This window comes from Lutjanus erythropterus, chromosome 7, assembly GCF_056507025.1.
Source record: "Lutjanus erythropterus isolate fLutEry1 chromosome 7, fLutEry1.hap2, whole genome shotgun sequence".
NCBI lineage: Eukaryota > Metazoa > Chordata > Actinopteri > Lutjaniformes > Lutjanidae > Lutjanus > Lutjanus erythropterus.
This window is the reverse complement of record NC_139323.1, coordinates 24598776-24621147: the sequence shown is the minus strand read 5'-3', so window position 1 is coordinate 24621147 and position 22372 is coordinate 24598776. Positions and strand designations below refer to the sequence as shown.

General features: G+C 37.8%; 1 protein-coding gene across 3 annotated transcripts in view; it reads right to left on the bottom strand.

Annotated features, from left to right (window-relative positions):
* The window catches only part of LOC146324055 (arf-GAP with coiled-coil, ANK repeat and PH domain-containing protein 2-like), a 66989-nt gene extending 46375 nt beyond the window's left edge, over positions 1-20614 (bottom strand). For all 3 annotated transcript variants that reach the window (XM_084723287.1, XM_084723285.1, XM_084723286.1), the window contains exons 1-2: positions 20205-20614; positions 2757-2814 (exon numbers count right to left, since the gene is read on the bottom strand). In XM_084723287.1, the coding sequence (XP_084579413.1) occupies positions 2757-2814; positions 20205-20257 (111 nt within the window). In that variant the 5' untranslated portion in view covers positions 20258-20614. The remainder of the gene's footprint in view (positions 1-2756; positions 2815-20204) is intronic.
* Positions 20615-22372: the final 1758 nt, after the last annotated feature.

The window sequence follows — 22372 nt, the reverse complement described above, 5'->3', positions numbered from 1 at the left end:
CCACAAAGTTCTCACTGTAAGGCAATATAGTTCAAAACCATTAAAAACCGCATCTTTGAAAATAACCATCCAGTTGAATCAACACCTCTCTGAAACAGTTTTGACACAAACTGAACATTACAACCACCATGAAGGTTGGATTTATGGCAGGAATATAGTATTATACCCATTAAACTGGCAACTGAGTGCATTTATAGTTTGCTATTTTGTTTATCAACAAGCATGAGCTCAGTATTCTTTCATATTTCTATTTTTTTGTTGTTTGCTTGTTTGATTGGCCATTCTCTCACAATAAAATGACACTCAGACATCTTTCTCTTTTGTTAGTTTAAAGTTCAAAGTAAAAAGGAACTGTGTAAGGGAAGTATTCATTTCAAAGAAATTGAACCAGTTCAATCAAATCTGACCCCAACCTGATTTATGAGAACAACTGAAACATCAACTATAAGACACCAGCTAGCCTTTCCTAGTCTGTTATGAAAATTAGCCCTTTCATGAACATATTTAATATTAGCAAAGTCAAACGTGTATTTACTTTTGACAACATGGCTGTGTGTGTACATGTCTGGCAGATAGGAAGCTCCAAGAAAAAGCTCAACTCTGTTCTCTTTAGCCCCTTGTCTCTCGACTCCACCCATCAACGCATATAACCTCACACACATTATCACAACCGTACTAACGCACACAAACACACCCACTCCCCAGCAGATCCTTCCTCTCCAGAGCAAGAGGGGAAGTGAGGCTGGGGCTGAGTCACAGAGGTGGGGTGAGGAGGAGGGAGGCACTCTGTGAGAATTTAAGTCCAGGAACAATGAAATAGAGTCCTCCAAACTCGAGGTCTCACCCCCAGATCGTGCAAATACTCTCTGCTCTGTGGGGGTTTGCTGGATGGAGGTACTGGTTTACTATCAGGGCAGGATACAACTACTGATTGATACTAGTTAGTTTGTTTGGTTTATTAGTTTAGTCTATTTGATTTGAGCAGAGTGAGCTGGAAGACAATGCAGTCTGAATCAGCTACAGGAAACCATACAAAAGTAAGAATTTATTGATATTAAAAAAACAAAACAGAACAAACAAAAAGAAAGGCAAGCATAACAAACATACATTTCTGTACATTATGTATTATATTACAGTATATTATGCCCAATTTATTTCTGACCTTCTCATTGACAACAGCCCCATCAGACCTCTGAGGTCTTTGATGAGTGGCTTTTTGGTTGTACCCAGAATTAAGACAAGTAGCTGTTAAAGGTGCTGTTAGTTAATGTGGACCTGTCCTCTGGAATGCATTGCCTCTTCAACTGTGTCTACATTAAAAGCTCAAAACTTTAATGTTTTCTCAGGCCTATGAACCTTGTTAGTGCATAAAGTTGCCTTGCCTTGACTTGCCTTGTTTAACAAAAAGAAGCCAAAACACACTTTGGACTAGTGTTTTTATTCAGCAAGTCACACTAGACTGCAAACTATGACAAAGAATGCAGAAAAGTTCATCATCCTTATCTTACTATAAGCTAAGGGTTGTTGTCTTTATCCTAAATCTCAAATCTTGTTTTTCCATCACAAACCATACGGAGTATTATGGCACCGAAAATGCTTCCATCCCCTGGTCATGGCTAGAATGGATTCACACAGTCAATATAAGATAATAGGGTCACAGAGTGAATTAATCAGGCACAGGTAAAATACCATTTGGCTGGCAGTTGTTATAATTTCCCAGTGTGCTGGCAACAAACAGAGATGTAATCTGCTCCAAATCGAGTGATTGGGTTTTTCCATCGTCACTTTTGGTCGAATCCAGCCAAACAATGCCTTTCTGATCTGCGTTTCCATAACCAACTATAACATACCAAGCTGAGCCATGTTATATCCTAGATGGACTATATCCAGAGTAGGAGAAAGTGCCCAGCCGACCTCCAAGTGGGTTGTACTGATGTCTCGCAGAGCACAACCAACCGGTGACAACCCCTTCTTCCCCTTAAACAAGCATATGTTGCAAGACTCAACCCATGTCCATGCAGGAGAGCAGAGAGAAAGATGTTTCTAAAAGTCTGTGTTCAGCTCTCAGTATTTGTGTAGCATCTAACTGAATCTCTGTGGTTTAAGGTTTGGTTTCTCTCCTGTGTTGCTGCTTTGTACTTTCAGGTATCTGCTTCATCTTACTGTTTCATGTTCGCTTTCAGCTGGTGATGAAAACCCAATATTTCCTTATTTTGCTACTTCATAATGAACGTTTCTAAATAACAAAATAACAAGGGACATTTTGTGGAGAATTTAAAGTAACTGGAAACTGTTTATTCACCGTTTTGCTGCTGTTTGACTCAAAACAAGCACATCCCCAGTTAAGGAGTCATACTGTCAAGCGGCTATCTCTGTTCTATGGAGATACAAATCCCCACCGTGCTATACTGACATGCCAAGTCAAACTGAGTCAAGCCAAGCCAGCACACGTGTATGGAAAATGGATTTATGTCATGACTTTGAGGAATTACACAAGTAAAATGTCCACTTAAAGTACATTATAGTGTAATGATGTCATACACGCACACGCACACATATTTCATCAAAGTGCAAGCCAGGTGCACAGTGTCTAAATTAGACTCTTTCTCAAAGGCAAGCTGCCAGGGGGATATACTGGGGACAAGGCCAGGAACAAACCTGCAACTTTCCACTCACAGGATGGCCCGGCAAAGCTGCCAGTTCACACAGTAGAACAAATGAACAATTAAGCAATGTTTTTCATGGGTGGTACTCACTTTGTCGAGCTTGGATTCCAACTCACACACATCCCCCTCCACTTCCTCTATGGTGGCTCTGTGGAGAAAGACAAAAAAAGCATTTGAAATCGAGCGTAACCATGACTCAATACTATCAACTTCACTGACACCGAGAGGCACTGAACACGACTGAGATGGTGAAAAGAAGATAAAAGACACTGACTGCAGAGGAATCCTCCTTCAAAGAACATGAACTCCCACAGTGCCAATTTGGTTAACCATCTTTGCCACATTATTACCATTTTCCGATGTTGCATCTGTGTTGCACCCACTGTTTACAGACTAATGAAGTAAGAACATTTTAAGATAAAAGACAAAATGTCAGCTTAATCTATATTAAACTACCCTCAAAAGTGAAGGTGTTCAATGTTCCACATGACAATCCTCTATTTTGACCCTTAGGTAACGGAAAGCAGCAAACAGCACATGTATGAAAAAGCATTACAGCAGCACAGCTACAATTGACATTACATCTAGATTGCTTACTACCATAATTATGGGATGAATATTTGCCCGACTGATCTTGACCATTTTTAAATATAGGGGGTACTTCAAGTTAAATCTAACACTTATAATTTCACCAACACACCCATATTGTACAATTATAGCCTCTGAAAACTACAATTGTAATACATGATATTATACACTTCTGCAGTACTGACACAAGCACATGCAGAAACATACACCATTAGAGGCAGCCAAAGTGAGAGCTGCCATTTTGGGTAATGCCGCAGGGCTGGAGTCAGGTCTGGCATCGTGCCCTTCAAAACGTGACAAAGCACAGCTTGGTTCTCCACAGGATCGACAGCCGACGAGCATGTGAGTGCCATGACGGGGGAGAGAGAAACTCAAAGACCTCAACCTGGCTAGCACAGGCTTGGTGAATTAATCTCCACTCATTTTTGATAATAATCAGTGCAGTCAAACATGTTACTGTGACCTTACTCTAGTGTAGAACAGGCAAATTAGCAACTGATAAATGGCTCTACTTACCACAGTGCACTGTAAACTTTCAACAGAGGTAAAACACAGTAACTAAGGTCAATCCAACCACCATTAATGATGTTATGAAGATAATTGTTTAATTTACCCTACTCAATGATACATCAGCTGGAAATACGCACAGAAAGATGTAAAAATGTTACATTTCCGAGCCTGAATATGTGGACTCATGAAGACTCCTACTAGTAAGTAATATCCATTATTTCAGCCACATTATTATATATTTATGCTAATTTTCCACCCTACAAAGTAAAAAACACTCATTAAGTTAAGTTCAGAAGTTCAAGCTGATATTGTAGTAGTTGTTGTTCATAGTCTTAAATACAAAAGCAACAAAAGGCAACAAAGCAAGATAAATAAGATTAATGGTGAATAATGGAGCCAGAGAAGAAAACCTTGGGTTGTTTCACATGTTCTAAAAACTACATGTACGACGCACATGGAACTAATTTTGTTTTTAGTCTTATATCATTAGTTATGCCCTACAGCTCAGGTGTGACTTTTAGATGATGCATGTTCCCCATTTGCTACAGTTTAGCAGTAATAATCTGCAGAAAGGAAAGCGTATTCTCCACACAGTGGGAACACTGGAAATGGTTTACATCTACTGGTGCAGTCAGAGCACTCTGTCCCTTTCTATTAACTTCTTGTAAAAGGGATTATCTACATTTCAGGCTAATTATGCTGTTGCCCTCAGTGTAAATCACTGGAGATAAGAACATTAATTTAAAGCTTTAATGTAAATGTCATCACAGCTCCATTCATGGGAAAACTCAATAGATACTGTGCAGCAGTGAGTGTGAGAGTGTGTGCGACGTGTGTCAGTTTAAGCAAAGGGATTAAGAGTGACACCCTGGCCTGTGGCAGCAGCGGGTGGCATCCCTCAAACCCCCTCCAGCTGTTTGTTCTACCGTATGGTGTCACACAGATAACTGCCAACATCTGGTTACTGTCAGGGAAAAACATAAAGTTGATTGAGCCAGTGCTTTCAAAAAGAGATGGATTTCTGTGTGCATGTACAGAATTGTTTTTACTATGTGTAAAACATGTTTTATAGTGAATTTAATGCATTGTGTTGCACCTGTTTAAGAATACTGTGTACTAATAATTAAAATCAAAGGCAGAATCTGCAATTCTCACAGTATTTTTTCTCTCCACCCCTACCTACTTGCAGCAACTGGTGCATGTCAGAAGAAAAAACAAATATACAAATTATATATTGATTTTTATAAATAAAGACTGTACAGTCTAACAACTGAATAATTGAATCGAATCATGACCTTGAAATTGAAAGTCAAATTTAAATGTGGATTTGGAGAATCCTGACACGCCTATTAAATAATCAGAAAAGCGTGCACAGGCAAAAACAGGATACCAAAACCAAACAAAAACTGACATGAGCCCAACTGGCGAAATATGTTAGGAGCTGGTCGCTTAGGTGCTAAACCTAAGTAAGAAAATATCAATAAATTTGAGTGTGTTGTGTGATCCTGTGTCGATTCTCAAACACAAATCATCGATTTTAAATTGGAGTGGTTTACATGCAAAGAATTCTGGCAGCAGAATAATCTATATTCAGTCATTTGACTTTTCCTCTCTGATTGAACAACACAAACCAAGACAGGACGGAGAAAGCACATATCTTTCCTTTGCTAAGACTGCACAAAAAGTAGTGCTATGATATTGGATGTCATAAGGACTGTGATAAACACAAATGCAGATCCCACTGTTCTGATTGCAATAAAAAGTAAACATTTTTTACTCAGATTTTAAGCATATGTTGATATGTTCTTCATACTATGACAGCTCTCTGATTATTAAACAAAACAAACATAGACAACAACATATAAAACAATATATTGCTGTACCATGATATGTATTGTTTTGCCAATACAGAGCGTTGCTTATGTCTAGACTCTAGAGAATATGATTTGTAGGATCGGGTATCTCTGTAGTACCACAATGCTTCAATACAACTGCAGCTCCTGCAACTTGGATATTGCACTAGGTGATTTTGATTAATTGTTTCAGCTGTAATTAATGCATACCAACCTAAACTTGAACTGACATCTATTTAATCAATTTGTTATATTCTGTACTTAATAATTCAACAAACCTAGTCTAAGAGAAAAGGCGTGGAACATGGGAACAGCATGGGAACAATGTCACAGAGCTGCATCACTGCAGTGTTCATTTTTATGAGATTTTGCTAACAAACCAAACACGGTGGGCTGAACTAAGCACTTCAGTAGACAAGGAGGGCAAAACAGGGTCAAATGTAATAAAGAGCTTCCCTCTCTCAAGGCAACATTAATCCTGGTCAAAAGCCAAAGAACATGTTTCAAGCAGTGTTTGCCTTTGCCAATTGCTATAGGAAAAGTCCATTTCTTTGATGCATCACCAGAATTATGACTGTTCTGCTGACAGGCTCTAGCGTCTGACTTCAAGAGGATTTGGCCTCTTCTTATATTTCTCTGTATTTAGTCACTAGGCATTATGCTGGTACAAATGCAGTGAGTACAAGATGCGATCCTTAGCTCGCCAATATTACCAGCAACAACAGGGAACAGCCAAAGCATTCACAGAGGAGCAAGTCCCAGATTAGTCTTCCCTCAAAGATTTTGGTGTGATCTTCAGAAAATCCATGAGGGTATAGGGTAGTTAAAAATGTAAATAAATCTAGCTATACTTTATTATTCTCTCAAGAATGCCTGTCGCTTTTTCCGTGATGAAAGCACCTGATCTCTTTTGCTCAGGTGTAGCTGGTCAGGGACAAAGAGCAGGACACCTTTAGTGGTCAGATCTCACATATGAATGTGTACAATTTTGTGGATCGCAGGCAAGAGGGCCTGGAAAAGGTCTCAACTCAGCCATCTTCCCATGGAAATATAATGGTGTAGATAAATTTGCCTTGGAAATCTAACCCTAACCTTTGTCAGCCAGTCACTCTCTGGCGTTCTATGCAACCACGAGAACACGACTATTTCCTTCTAATCTTGTAACTCGAGCCTGCAGGGTGAACTTGTGAAAGTGCTGACAGAGGATAAGAAAAGGAGGGGCCCTGGCAAAATGAAAATCTGGGCCATTGCCTCACAGCTCTGACCTTGGAGCATGTCCAGCCTGAGTCTGGATAATGAGCAGAGAAGAAAGCATGAGAGAATGAGCGACACAGACTTTTAATTATAAATAACACACAGACACCTCTTTTTTGCTAGAAAATATGCAGCGATTCAGACGCTATAAAACATGGCACTTGTACGAGACAAAAATACATTGCATTTACATAAATCCACAGCGCAAATCACCTACACACACATGTATATACATACACATACATATACATACATACATATACACACACACACACACACATACACAGAGGGGAACAAGTCAAAGCAAGAGAATTCAGAGAAAGACCGGCAGTGCTCAGCCTGCTATTGATATACTGACTGCTGACCAATACTCTTTTTGTAGCTGGCATATGCCATGCTGAGTAGCAGATTTTAATTAATATTTCCCTATGGGGTTGAGCTGATGGATGATGCCATCACCATCACCGTTGATGGTCGCTGTCATCAACCACTGAGTCTTCTAACATTGTAATGTTGTTTTTTAAAAGACTCCAGTATTTGATATAGCGTGTCCACATTAATATTCTGACTTCGAATGATTATAATCGAAGTCAACAACAAAAACAAAATGGGCTTACAGGAAAGCCTCCAGGTGCTCAGTGAATCTATAACAAAGTTTTATGGCGCTTCCATCATTCTACACTATCATTTTATTTTAACACATAACCAAAATACCCTTTAACATGTCTATTTGTCAACTATAAATCAGTAGATGAGGAAAGCTGTTTAGTTAGGAGATGTTGTCTTAGCATCGGTATTTTCCTGGATGATATGCCATAAGCTCTTTCTGCTGGTTGCATGACATCTCCATGCCTCGCTTATATTTTTCCCCAAATTAAAACTACATATTTGTCTCTGGGCTGTAGTGCTATTTATCAGTCTAGACTGTTTTGGTGCGAGTTGCAAAATTCTGGTTATTCAAGATAATCCAAAGACCTTGCTGTGAGCAGTTTCATGTAGGAACTACTTTCTTTCTAGTAGAAATTAAATATTTCTGCAGATTCAACTGCAGCAAGAAAGTAGTTCCTTTACGAAACTACTCACAAAATGTGGATTTTCTTGACTAAGCGCATCATGACTTCTGGAAAGAGACATTGTGAATTTGGTAGACATGGACCCAATATAGTTCCCAAATTGGACTCTTGGGTCCTGTTAGGGCTGTGACTATGCAAAATTCATAGTCTGAGACATAATTCCGGATTTCTCTCCACTTATTGTGAGGGATGTTGGACCATGAGCCACCTGAAATTCCAAAGAATACAGGGAGCTTTGCAGGGCTCAGGACTGCCCGAACAAAGAACAAATAGAACTCCAGTAGGGCAATTTTCTTTAAGGCTTGACTAGGTCAAGAGTTTATTAGTTTAGTACTTATCAAGTTTTCAGGCATATGGCAGTCATGAGAATTGACAGAGGCATGAGCCAAGAGCCCTATGATCTGCTCAAGTTTACAAACTAATTATTAGTTGAGTTTAAAAAATCTGAAATCAGAGGATATAAAAGGCTTAACATTTTATGATGTGGATATCGTTACCCAAAGATGTTTGAAATCACATATACCTAGGTCTGCTGAAGGTCATTAAAAATTATCTTCATACGCTCTGTAAGTCAGGGCAGGGATCATCTGAACAGGCATTCAGACTTTGAAAATAAAGATGTAACACTGCATATTTTCCCAGCTTAAAGAAAACTAACAAGTACTAAAAAAAAAGGCAAAAGAGTGAACAGGAGGGCTTTTGTTTTCCTACAACATTCAGACACACTTCCACATCCTCAATATAGTGATACAATGTTGTCTCAACATTGCATTATAGCATCAATAAGCTGGCATCTCTCAACAGCCCACACAGTGTGACAACACAGTCTGGGTGATAAGCAGACAGCCTGGATGATGCAGGTATTCTGCTGTCAGTGCAAAGGGATTCTGTCCAAACATCTGATATCTGGAAAACTAAGAGGAGGCAGCAGCTGTCGCCAAACAAGACAAGTAAAGGGGGCTTTATGTGGCAGAGATGTTATCAGTGCAGTGGGCAATCTCATCTCACCGAAGTGAATTCCAATAGACCATACAACAGTCATAACATGCCATTACGGACTACCTTTCATTTCAAGTGTTTTCTAGTAGCATTATTAGTGCATTTTGTTTTGAAACTTGAAATGGAGCCCTGAATCATGGCTGTATTAATATGTTCTGAAACCAAAATCAATCAAAGTCTTATAGTTTTGCCCACTATATTTTGTATTTGTCTATTTCATTTAATTAGGCTGCTCAATTACAGACTGACCACTGTTTCATGGAATAAATTTTGTTGCGACCTCTAACCCTTACATGTTCCAGTTGCTGTACAAGTAGATATGGACTATGATATACGTTTTATTTACTCTCTCTGATGTTTTCTACGAGTTACAAGCACAAAAATAAATAGCTGAATATAAAAATCCATCCAGAACGTGTAATGTCATGTCACACAACAACAGCAAGGAAAAAGCTGAAAAAGACCTGAACATCCAAGTCCCCTTGGATGGGAATAGCCTAGACCCACACACTGAAATGCAAGCAAGTATCATTTCGTACACGTGATGCTTTATATTTATAATTGTTTTAGCTATAATCTCCTTTATGTGTCATTAAAACCTTTTGGAGTTAATTCTGTTCTAACTCCTAATAAACTGCCAAAGAAAACTGTATTAAAGAAGTCAATGCTCCAGAGTTCATGTGGGCAGCTTCAAGTATATATTTGCTGTGACTACCCCGTGTCTGGTTTTACTCATTCAGCACCACAGAGAAATCATATCCACCACATTCGTTGACCTTTACAGCTAAGAGAGGAGTCTTCCCCTCTGTGACAAATCTGGGGTGGAAGGAGTAAATTCCAGCACAAATGTAAAAAAGAAACAGCAACATATGATTATGAGCTTTTTTCACCAAATGGAACAATATAAATTAGGGAACTAAGACATCCTGGTTTAAGTGCTGTTTGGGTGTGAGGGTGAAGCTGGGGCTAAATAAAGAGAGACGTGTGGTATGAAGGAGACTACAGCCCATGCAGAGAGGAAGAAAAAAAATCCTGCCTTGTAAACCACATCAGTGAGAAAGAGGCCAATTCAGCATCACTGAGGGAATGTTTGGGTCCCATTTCGCTTTAAGTAGACCAAGATCACGCAAAGGGACAGTATAGTCCAGACAGAGGTCCACAATACTGTACATCTAGAAGAACGTTGAATGTATCGGCCTGGTTAATTAATAAACACATGGTTAGTTCTGGTGTACTCACTATTTAATGAGTAACAATATATCATATCACATGTGTACCACACCTCTTCACTCTACCTTATTTACATTACATTACTATTATTATTATGTAACCTAGCAACCTTACAAAATGCAGTTCAAGACTGATTAAACCAGTTATCAATGTTGTCTTAATTTGAAGCTACCACTAGAAATTTTTAACTGGTCATGAACTAGTTTCAGTTTAATACCGATGCCTCTAATGACCTATGTAAGTAAAGAAGACCATCTGCGAGAAGGTCTGCTATTTCTATATTGTTATTCTTAATTAAATTTAGCAGCAGGAGAACATTTTTATTTAGATAATTTTATTTTTGATAGTTTGGGAAAAGTTCCACAGTACCACACAAAGTTCCTTTCCTCATTGAGTTTTTGATTAGTCATGGGTGAAAAAAAAAGAAGTGAAAAATCATTACAATTTCACAATCAACACTTGTTTTCCTCAACAAACAGTTCAAAACTCAAAAATAGTCAATTTACAAAATATAAAAAGATTTTCTTTCTTATTTGTATATGTGTTCTAAACTAATTACTTCCCCATTTCTATATTTAATCAATTCTACTTCTTGTCAATTTATAACAAAACCTGGAGAGTTCGGGTGCTCTGTCTCTCTCTCCAATTGTATCTTGCTCCAAATGTTAAAAATGTTTTGAGGTATGTGCCTATTATGTATGTATAATGTATTTAATATGTATTTACCTTGTGGGCAGATGTAGGCAACTATACACATACACGTATAGTATATGTTAATATACATAATGACATTGAGCTTGGCTAAATTTGACCCTTTTTTTTAGGTTGTTTGTTGTACAAAAATGTAACTATTTGTCTAAGTGCATACTTACCATATTTTGTGCTTCTCAACATTTAAAAATAAAAAATATTTAAATAAATATAAAAAAGAGAAATTAATTCATTATTTTAATTAGAATCTATTACCCAAAAAGTTGATGATTAATTCTTTAAGCTCTGAAAAAGAAATAAATAAACAAATAAGCAAAAAGTCTATAAGTGAAAGGAATGTTTTTATAGGCACTGTATGATCTATGTGTACTGTAGATCAGCACACAATACTACCCTAAATTATGATGGGTATGCAGATGACACCAACACTTACTGGGTTGCCCTGGAATCCACTAAAATCCATGCACTTGTGTTATTGTCGCTACTTTGAGTAAACATCTACATAAAATGGTGTTATTTTAGTAGTGGGTGACTAAATTTCTTACACTGCCAACAACCACCCAAACTAAACAACAGAAACAAACACAACATAAAATCCTCTCTGTGCTCCTTGGCCTCTACCTGTTAGTCAGAGCTCTGACTACACAGTGTAGTAACATCTCCTGTAAAAACGGAGACACCTAATTCTTCTGCAGTGATTCAGTGACCACGATCCAAAACAAAGAGCACCGCCTCCCTGGCTCTTTGCGGCTGTTGGCAGCAGGCCAGCAGGCTGTGTGTGTGTGTGTGTGTGTGTGTGTGTGTGTGTGTGTGTGTGTGTGTGTGTGTGTGTGTGTGTGTGTGTGTGTGTACTCTGCATGCAGGAGTGGAGTGAGGTAGTTGAACAGGTTTGTCGTACACACTGCCAAAACAATAGAGTCTTCTGTGGCACAGACCTCGGCACTTCAAAGACATAAAGCTGACACTCAAAGACCATCTGCTCCTCGCATAGTTTCACTTTTCCCTTCTCAAAGATGTTCTAATGCAGATGTTTGGGACTGGCTTTATTGACCGGATATTAGAGCTGCAATGATTAGTCGACGGACAGAAAATTAGCTGCCAAATATTTAAATAATCGCTACTTTATTTCAGTCATTTTTTAAAATATTCTCTGGTTCCTGCTGGTGGGACAAAAGAAGCAATTTGAAGACTTGTCATGTGATGATGATGACGATTTTGCAATTTTGTGACATATAGACCGGAAATGCTTATTTGATCATTAATTAGTTAATCAAATAGAAAATTAAACTGAATGTTTTTTCATTTACTACTAGAGGTTAGTTTGAGTATAAAAGTGAATCAGCACCTACATATATCTGTACTGAACATAGATCATTTTAACAAAAATATACACGCATACTATATTTTTCGAGCAAAAATGCCAAACATTACCTAGTACCAGCTTCTTAGTTGTGAGGATTTTCAGCTTTTTTTCATCTCATGTGACAGTAAACATCTTTGGGTTATAAGCAAGCAAACAAAAAGTAATAGGGTTAATGGGCATTTTTCACAAATTTCTGTTTAAGTCAAATAATATATCAGGATAATAATGGGAAGATTAATTGATAATGAAAATAATCTTTATTTGCAGCCCTGATGCCAAAATAAATTTGATATTTTCCCAGTCTTAAACTCAGTCATTTAATGTTAAGTATCTGACAATCCCATATTTATATTTTCTGACATAATGCAGCTCCAAACTCCACAGTTAGCCCAAGGCAGGTTTACTTCAAAATAACTGTCACTAATCCAATTTAGATATGTCTGACAGCTGAATAGCTCTGCATTACAACTTTCCTTTGATGTTTTCTAATTATATTTAGTTAAATGTCCGGAAGAGTTTTGTCATCTCTTCTTCCCTCTGGTGCTTCTGCAGTCAATATTTACAATATGGATAGGAAGCTCATGGTGTTTGCTTTTTTCGTGTTTAATGTACATCATTATGTTTGCCATGAAAGTCAACCAGTGGGAATGAGTAAAGCTTATTCCACTGGATTGAAATGACTGTGGTGGCAGACAATCCAACACTTTGAATCTGTTACTGTGGATGGAAATGTGAAGAATGGGGTGAGCTTCAGCACTGTGACGTAGATCCTGTGATTGTTTGAGCGTGGATGAGCGGTGATATGGAAGGGGGGGGTCCTGCTGTGGGAAAACCCACCGTTAGACGCACAAGCCTCGACAACATCAACAACATTAGGTCATTACATGAAGATAAACAGTTACATAGGCTCTAGGGAAATTCTGCCTGGTGTTGTAATGAATGAACATTTAGGCCAATTTTGTATTTAAGGTACATTGTCAGCTCTGCTACGTCATATCCAAGTTGTAGGAAGGAAACAAAGAGTGACGAGACGGTGGGAGTCATAACAACAACAATTTTAAAGTCCACAGTAAAGACTGAGGAGTAATCAACAGGCTAATACGTTAATGTCTTAACACATTTACTCTAAAGGAGAGAAAACTTTAGATATTATTGAAAATGTTTACAGGAGCAGTGCAACTAACCAATATTCTCATTATCAATTCATCTTCCAGATATTTTCTCAATGAACTGATTAATTGTTTGGCCTGTAAATTAGGGCTGCAAGTAACTAAAAGTTCCCCTCGGCATTTCCAAGAGTCAAAGGGGGATATTCTGGTTGCAAAAAGAAAATCTTCATATTTGAGAAGCTGGAATCAGAGAATTGTTGGTGTTTTAGCTTGAAAAATTACTTATATGATTAACTGATTATAAAAAATAGTTAAGTCAGTTGACTAATTCATTAACTATCTACTTCAACTCTACTTTAAATAACTACAAGCAGAATAAATGATAATTTCTTTGAGCTGCCACTGCTCTGATAAAATAAGTAAGATCCGAGCATTCAAAAATGAGTACTGCAGTGCAGTCTAAATAGCAAGTTAGAGCCATAGACAGCATATTAAATAGGTTCAATCCTTGATATACGATCTTGGGTTGAAGTGAGTTTCCTCCTCGTCAGACTGAAGATCAGGCAGGTTGCCTGCAGGCTACAAGAACACTAATCCTACATGGGCACAACACTGTTCTCGGAGAGGCCAATATTTCAATTTAGCATTTTTTCTTAATCTCTGATGATATACCATGGTAATTTTATTATTTAGTACAATAAATATGATACACATTTCTCCTTTAAGTGTATTATTTTGCCATTATTTTATTTAATTTGTTGCCCCATACTTGGTGAAATACAACTGTCTAACAGTACCACTACAGCAGGCGTACAGTCAGTCCTCCCATTCCATTATCTCTGTTAATTGCCTTAATTAATAACCATTAACAGGAAATGGACCTCAGCTCAATTTAATCAAACTGCAACAAGCCCAGAACGCTAACAAGCCTGCAGCTGGACTCCCATGGGAGACTAACCAGGGTGCATCGCAGTATGAGTGCTCCTCATCAGGCTCTGGGTTCTGTATTAGAGAAGACTACCAGTGATGTGCTGCCTCTACAGCTGCTGTCAGTGACTCAGAGGAAACTGCAACCGGAGCTATTTGACCAATGACTTCATATCATGGCGCTCAGCCAAGGTCAGAATCAGCAGAACTGATCAGGAGCCAGCAGTCATGTTCTCATGTTCTCAAATGATTAAGAAGAGAGTGAAGACAGGGGAAAAGGTTGTCGCTAATTACAAAAATTATCTCATTTGTGGGAGTTCACATGCCTACTACATATAAAAACATGTCCATCGTACACTGGGACTTATGCTTTCTTGTGCGGATCATTTCATCATTTAGAATCGGATATTGGAATATTTCAGATGCACAGTTTTGTTCAACTCGATGGAAATCGGGCTAAACCAATTTTTTAACAATACAAAAAATATGCTAATTTAATATGAAAAATGTATAGCAAATTTTAGCCTCCTTTGAGATCTTGCAGGATAGAGAGGCATATTAAATATGTAAAACATTTACTCCCATACATGTGGGGAGAAAAGCCTCAGCCCTCTGAAGGGAATTTTCAACTCTCATAGTTGAAGAGGAGCCAGGAAAGGCTGAGTCTAATGTCTATTCTCAAGTGGAAAACTAGGCTAGTAGGGTTTACTGCCAAAAATACATAATTTTTGCACCAGTGGATCTCTCCTCCAGGCTGAAAGCATGGTTTATGACCAAAGACAGCTTCCCAACTAAAATGAGGATGAGAGCAAAAAAATAAAAAAGAAAGAAAGAAAAAAATGTGGGGTGTGCCAAATTACCACTTGAAAACAACCCTCTCCACATTTGGGGGCTCCATATTCTCTGGCACAAAGTTGAAAGCAAACACCAAAATGGAAACAGATGTTGAGCGAGCGAGTGCTGCTCCACGCTGCTGTATATTCCATGTTTTCATCCATTCTCCCTTTCTCTCCTGCGCTGTCTTCTACGCTGGCCAAACATAACGAGTGGGGGATGGAAAAATAAGAGTAAAACAATGGTGGTCAAAGTGGAAAATTGCGCTGTGAACATCTCTGATGAGTCCAAACCCATCAGGAGGAACCTTTGAAAGATGACTCTGCTAAAGGACAAAGGGCAATAAAAATATAGATAGAGGTTGCACTCTATGACACCCAGCTACAGAGGATCATGGGATGTGGTTTCCTATGAGACTAACATGATTAAACACAGACTAAAGATCATCAGTTTTGTTATTTAGGTGGTTTGTTATCCTTAAAACTACAGAGACAACAACATATTTATAAAAGTAAGTTTTTTCTCACCACTGTCATCCTAGTGCTTGCTCTTGGTGGGAACTATTGGGTCTCTGTAATTAATATTAGAAAGCGTACGGCCTAGACCTGCTCTACATGAAAAGGAGCCTGAGATAAGTGCTGTTATGATTTGGAACTATATCAATAAAAAGGAACTGCAATTATTTCAGGTTGCTCACAGGCATATATATATATATATATATATGTATACTTATACGTATATAAGTATATAAACCAGATTGGTTTAAGAAAAATGGCTAAACTATATTTCCCTAAAAAAATCTGCATTTGGAAGCCGTAGTTCTATAAAGCAACTCTAATACTTTTTTTGAGAGGAGAAATAGTCTAGTCTGGGCTGGGAAAGTTTGGACAGACTATGGTGTATGTGTGTGAGAGAGAAAATACACACTGGGAGACACTGCTGATTTTCTTTCAAAAATCTTCACCTCATAACAATACCAAAGGGACACTCTTTCACTGCTTATGGGAATGCAACGTGGTCAGAAACTTTTGGAAGGAGGTTCTTGACATGGTTAGCCAGATAACAAAACTGAAAATCCTTTTTTACCCAAGTTGTGCATCCTTGGTGTATTTATCCTTGAGAATTTATTGCTTGTTTATTAAGAAGACTGACCATGGCATGCACTAATAGACTTGTCTCAAAAGCGTCTTTTACAGTGGACAAAACCCCACTAACATCTGCAAACATCTGGCTTTTTTCTTCAATGGGAAAGCATTCATCACCAGGTCAACCCTCATTCTGCAGGAGACACAGGCATTTATCCTTTCCAGCTCTAGTTGGCAGTGATGTAAACATGACATTTGGGTGGACGCAGTATTTCTGCCCCTCATCGGTGTAGGTAAGCTAAGTGAGCAACAACTTTAAGATGAAAAAATGTGAATAAACTAAGAATGAATCAATGCAAATCTATCAATATGCCATGCTTTTTTTTGGAAAATAACCAGAATTTTTGAAACAAAATCATGGTAATGATCAATATCAATCAATCAATCCCCAGCCACAGACTGGGATGGGGGTGGGGCAACTGAAATAGTGCAAGCTAGTAGCCCATGTGTACTTCCCATTTTTTTGTACAGTGACTGTAACATCTGTACATTCACTTCTGTTCACCCAAAACAGACTATTTTATTAATATGTAATGTTTCTAATAATTTAAAAATGGCAATAAAAATATTGTTTAAAAAAATCTTCACCTTATCCAACAGGAAACATTTGGCCATGTAAGATGTTAAGACAAAGGGGAAGCAGAAAATATTACAGTTGTACTGCATTTCAAGGTGAATTTTTTCATCATCAATTAATCTGTCAATTCTGTTCAGGAATAATTTGAAAATATCTAAAACCTTGATGTGTTTAAATTGCTCATTTTCTCTCACCAACAGCCCATAAGACTGAGAAAACTGCAAATCCTCACAAGAGAAGCTGGAACAAGCTCAGTGTTTCATTAGCTAAATAGCTGTCAATCAATTACCTGTCAATCAACTAAATATCAGGCTAAATCAAGTAACTGTTTCAGCACCAAGTCCTTTACAATAATCTGACCAACAATATTCATATGTTCATAGAAAAGCCCTGCACAGATGCATATGTTTTCATTTATTCAAGCTAATTAGGCCTAGTTCAGAGTGCCAGCTCATATCCATTTTTGGCATCTTGTATCCAGGCTGATTTTAGAGACTCTGAACAGCAAAAAATACATACAAAATGCATTTTTTTCAAATTTGATCTAAACCACATTTTGGCATCAGTTTGAAATGGGATTCCCATTGTATTTCTACAGATTCGTCTCAGTCCAGATGATCGAATCAGAACTCAAAGCGTCATTTGCATCACTCATGACACGACACACAATGTGAACGTCAAATCCAAAGTGACAGAAGTGCATCAGAGCGGCTGGGCAGAATCCATGCTGCTGTTCTCTTTTCTCGTCTGCTAACAGCAGAGCGATATGGAGCAAAACACAGTTTGCCTGGTGCAACAAAGGAGCTGTGCACCTTGACTTAACAGCACAATTGTTTGGAGGGCAAGATGATGGATCTCCATTTCTCATCCTTTCAGTTTGGAAAGCCACATCACCAGCATACAGTTACTGATGTCTAGATTGTGACCACAGCAACCCATGCAGACAGGTTGGTGATGTCTGGACACACACATCCAATCTGATCATTTGCAAATAACAGTGTGGACAGTGTCTTAAAGAACTGATTCAAAACAAAAAAAATACATCAAATTTGCTTAGGCCGAAGAAAGCCTTAGACCCCTTAGGCTAAACTGGTGGAGCTATGCAGGAGGAAAGTGTGGTCACCGAACTCCATGAACCAATGAGAATAATTAAGATGTAACGCCCTAACCTTTTAATGGTCACGGAAATAAATTATCATTCAGGAGCATTTTCCTCAATTCAATAAAGCTTTTGAAGCTGGCTGTTGTTGATCTACTACTTATTCATTAATAGATTAATTGGGGATCAAGCCTTGCACATAAATCATTGACTTTCAATAGGGAAGAAGAATCATTTGACATGTATGCGGTATTGTGTCATTTACGGACAAAGCCACTGGTCAAGGGTTTCAGTTTCAGACAAACAATGCATGTTCACCACTGCCTCCGTCTGTGGTCCAGCTGCTCACAGGTTTGTCTGAAGTGACTCAGCGCTCTCTGTTATCAGGAATCAATTAATGGTAACAGTGATGATGATGACACAAAGGAGGACAGAAAGAGTCCACAGACTAGTTATCAAGATGCAATCAGAACTAGCACACAACCAAACAGTCAGGCTTAAAAGAAAGACTACACTTAACATCTCCTATTTATAAAAGTATAATAATGACTAAGATCCTCCTCATACCCCAGCAGTCTTGGTAATACACAGGGGTGTATATCACTAGAGCATTAAACCAGCCAGCTTCAAGTAACACAGCTGACTGGAAAGTTTCCCTTTATTCAAACCTCTGAGTGTGATCCTAAAGGAAATGCTCTGATTAGAAAAAACTTCCATTCTTCTGCAAACAACTTTCTAACATCTGTTCCTCGTTTTTCTGAGAGAGGATGTTGCAGCGGGGGCTGAGGGAGGAAGGAGGACAGAGGGAGGCGCTTTCTCAAAACTCTGGAAAATGCAAAAGCGAATGAAGAGGAAGTTGAGAGCAAACATCCCATTTTACACAACATTTAGGGCTTGATGAATTGAAAAAAAGAAAAAAAGAAGAAGTTGTGAGTGTGATGATGATGTCAGAAGTGACACTGCTGCTGCCAGGAATACTTCACATGAACACCCGCCATCTAACAAAACTGCTGAAGAGCTCTTTTTCACTTTGGAGCTGCTACAGTTGGGCAATTAATTGTTTGCTCCACTGGTTTTCAAACTGGGGTAAAAGGCAGATTTGTATAACTTTTCTTATATTTTTGAAGTTGGTACAACAAGAGAAGAAACAAAATTAGCTGTTGTGATTGATTGTCATTTATAGTGATTCTTGTTTGACCACTCAAGGACTAAGAAGACTAAATTATCTTCAAATGTAAAAATTAAAGAAATCTTCTCAAAATGTGGGTTTTGGTCAAATGTGCATCTATTTTTCAGCCCTTTTCAAGCAAAAAATGTCAACATAAGGATTTGCCATTTCTTAGTGATATTTTTATGGAATATTTACGATAATAAATGAAGAGTCTGTGGGTTTTGGGATGTTGGTTTGACAAAAGAAGGTCTCAGAAATTGTAGTGAGCAGTTTTCACAATTTTAAGACTTTACAGATTAAGTAATTAATCCTGAAAATAAGTGGCAGATCTATTAATAATAACAATAAAAAAAAATCTGTTAATTGCACCCCTTATTACTAGTAGGTGAAATAATGATAGATCATAGTTTTAGGTTCCACAATACTCAATCAACAGAAAATAAATCTGTAGTTATTATGGTTGCGCAATATGGTAAAAAAAAAAAAAAAAAAAAAGATTTGACAGATACCATACCGTCTTCTACAATGTCGAACTTAATAGTTTTTTCAACTTGGACACTGGGAAACTGTGATGGGCTTTTTTCTTACATTTTATGGACCAAAGAATGAACTGACTGACAGTATTTAATCCCAGTTAAATCGAGGACTTTGGTACATTGTAATGTCTTGCACACAAGAGGGACTGAAGCGGGGTACATAAAGTTGTACAGTCATACAGTGTCGTCCAGTCTCGTGCTGTACGCTTAAAAATTTAAACAATGGCAAATGAAGGCTACTGGCACTGAGCGTGACATTCATTTTTAATACATATTCCCATCTTTACATAATTTATACTAAGAAAGCAAGCAGTGAAACAGCTTGGTGCTGCTCATATGTGCTCACCACACTGGTCAGTGAGTTTGTTTGGTTTCTACCCCATCAGGCTGGCCCCAGCAGCTTTCTTTGAGACAAAAATAGAAGAGTAGCAGGCAGCAAACAGCTAGCTGGTTACTGCTGATTAACGAAGGTTAGCAGGCAGCTAGCTGGACACTTTCTCCTCTATGTGATGAATAAATAAGCTGTAAGAGGGACAAAAACCTGGCTGTCATCACTCACCTGAACCGTGGGGAGTCCTTCAAACATTCCTCGAAGTCCACAGTGATCTTCATTTTTGCCGCAGCGAGTAAAACCGCAGACTTGCTCTCCCTCTTTGATTAAAGGCAGTAATCCAGGCTGAGTCTTTCTGGCTAATTAGCTTGTTTGCTAACGTTACTGTACCTCAGTCCGACCAGCTGGCTCCACTCTGTCACTGCTCTGCTAGCCAGCTAGCCCCAGAGGCCAGCAGCTACGATTCAAAGGTCGCGACAGTGCGACCATAAACGACTGTATGCTGAATGTACGATTGACAAAAACGCTACACGACAGTTTTTGGACGCAGCGGTCAGTCCTGAAAACAGAAAGTGTCGTCCGGTAGCTAGGTCATAGCAGCCAGTGGGAGAGGAGCTTTTCTTCAACGCACATACTACAGCCTCGACCAAAGATCCTCTATACTGGGACGAGATGGATCACTAGTGTCCAGCCAGCGCGCAAGTGCTCCCTTTCTGTGATAAAGATTATCGAAGTGGTCAGATAAAATGTTATTTTATTTTATCTTATTATAATTACATTTAATTTATCAATCTATTTTACAACAAAAAGCAACAGAAACTCTTTGTACTGTTTGTTGTCATGGAAATAACATTTAATTAATTAATAACTAATTGCACCATTACATGGGCATCAATAAATTTGTTCACAAATTAATTTATTAATCTATAAATAAATATACTAAATTCCGAAGTAATTTATTATTTGATATTTTAATTGGAAAATCAAAACAGGAGTTATAAAAAGAATCTACAAATTGAATATTAAGCCATCAATAAATAGTTCAAATTAAAGAGGGATTTACTACATATGAAACACAACAAACATAAATAAATACATGATTTAAAAATGCATTTATTAATTCATAAATATATAATGGAATTCAAAAATCTAGTAGTTTATGATGGATTACTATTTCATTTTTATAATTCATCTTTTTATTGCATATTGAAATAACAAGCAATACATTACTTTGTAATTTAGTCAATTTATTTGTCCATAGATTAATGAATTAATTTGGAAGCAAATTTATCAATGCCATTTTTTATTGTACAGTTTGTTACAAATTAAATAAAAAATAAATTCTTTATTACCATTTCTAAGACAAGTCTGCCCCTCCACAGTCACTATCAATAAACAGCCATACAAAACAGTAATAACAGTTGAATGAATTACATTTTATAAAGGGGTCAAAATGTCAGTTACTTGCATACTGAGCAGGCAAGACTGGACTGCCAAATCACATTTAAAAGACTAGCCAGCGACTATGAATCTTATAATAATCAAAATCATGAGGAAAGTTAATCCTTCTGTCACATTAAAAGCAACATCTTCCAGAACTTATTGGGTAAGTCCTTTAATGTGGGTCAGTTTTTATCCGATTTGATTTCCAAAAGTAAAGGATGTCTGTAATGATAAGGAGGGTTTTTGGTCTATAGATCACATGTATCATTTGTGCTGGCAAGATTACAAAAGCTATTGAACTCTGAATTTTAATTTGAAAAATATACACACATGTTGAGGATTTTAGAAGCCTAGTCCAACATTTTCAGACTCATTCTATATTTTTTCTTCAATAATAATGAAAAGGCAATAAAAACAGTCTAAAAATTCTGACTTCTGCATTTATTATGGCAGAATGGAGGAGGCTTTGAAACAAATAAAAACAAATTGTTTTTATCCAATTTTTACATGTTCTCTCCAGTTTATCAGATTAATTTATGTTCAGAACTGCGAGCTAGTGAAACAGGAATGCACAGAATTGCAGTGGGCTGTCTGTAGCACGGCTGTATGAAATCATTATTACAGCTACATTAATAGCTCTCTCATTACTGCCATGCTTTGCAGCCACATGTGAAGATTAATATCCACTCCTGCGACGAAAACTCAGTTTGAGTGATCCATTTGTCGCTGCCGAGACGATCTTTGTGTCAGTTGACAGGCGCTTCCTGATCCATTGGAATTACCGTTGACGCTGACAGTCAGGACGGCCTCCTCGTTTCTTACTCCACCGTCCCTAAACCCGAAGATTTCATCACACAATCACTCATCAAATACAAATTATATGGCTGCAAGAATGTTAACAAGACGAACAGGTTGGACGTTTGACATTTTATCCATAGGTGAATCAAATCTTT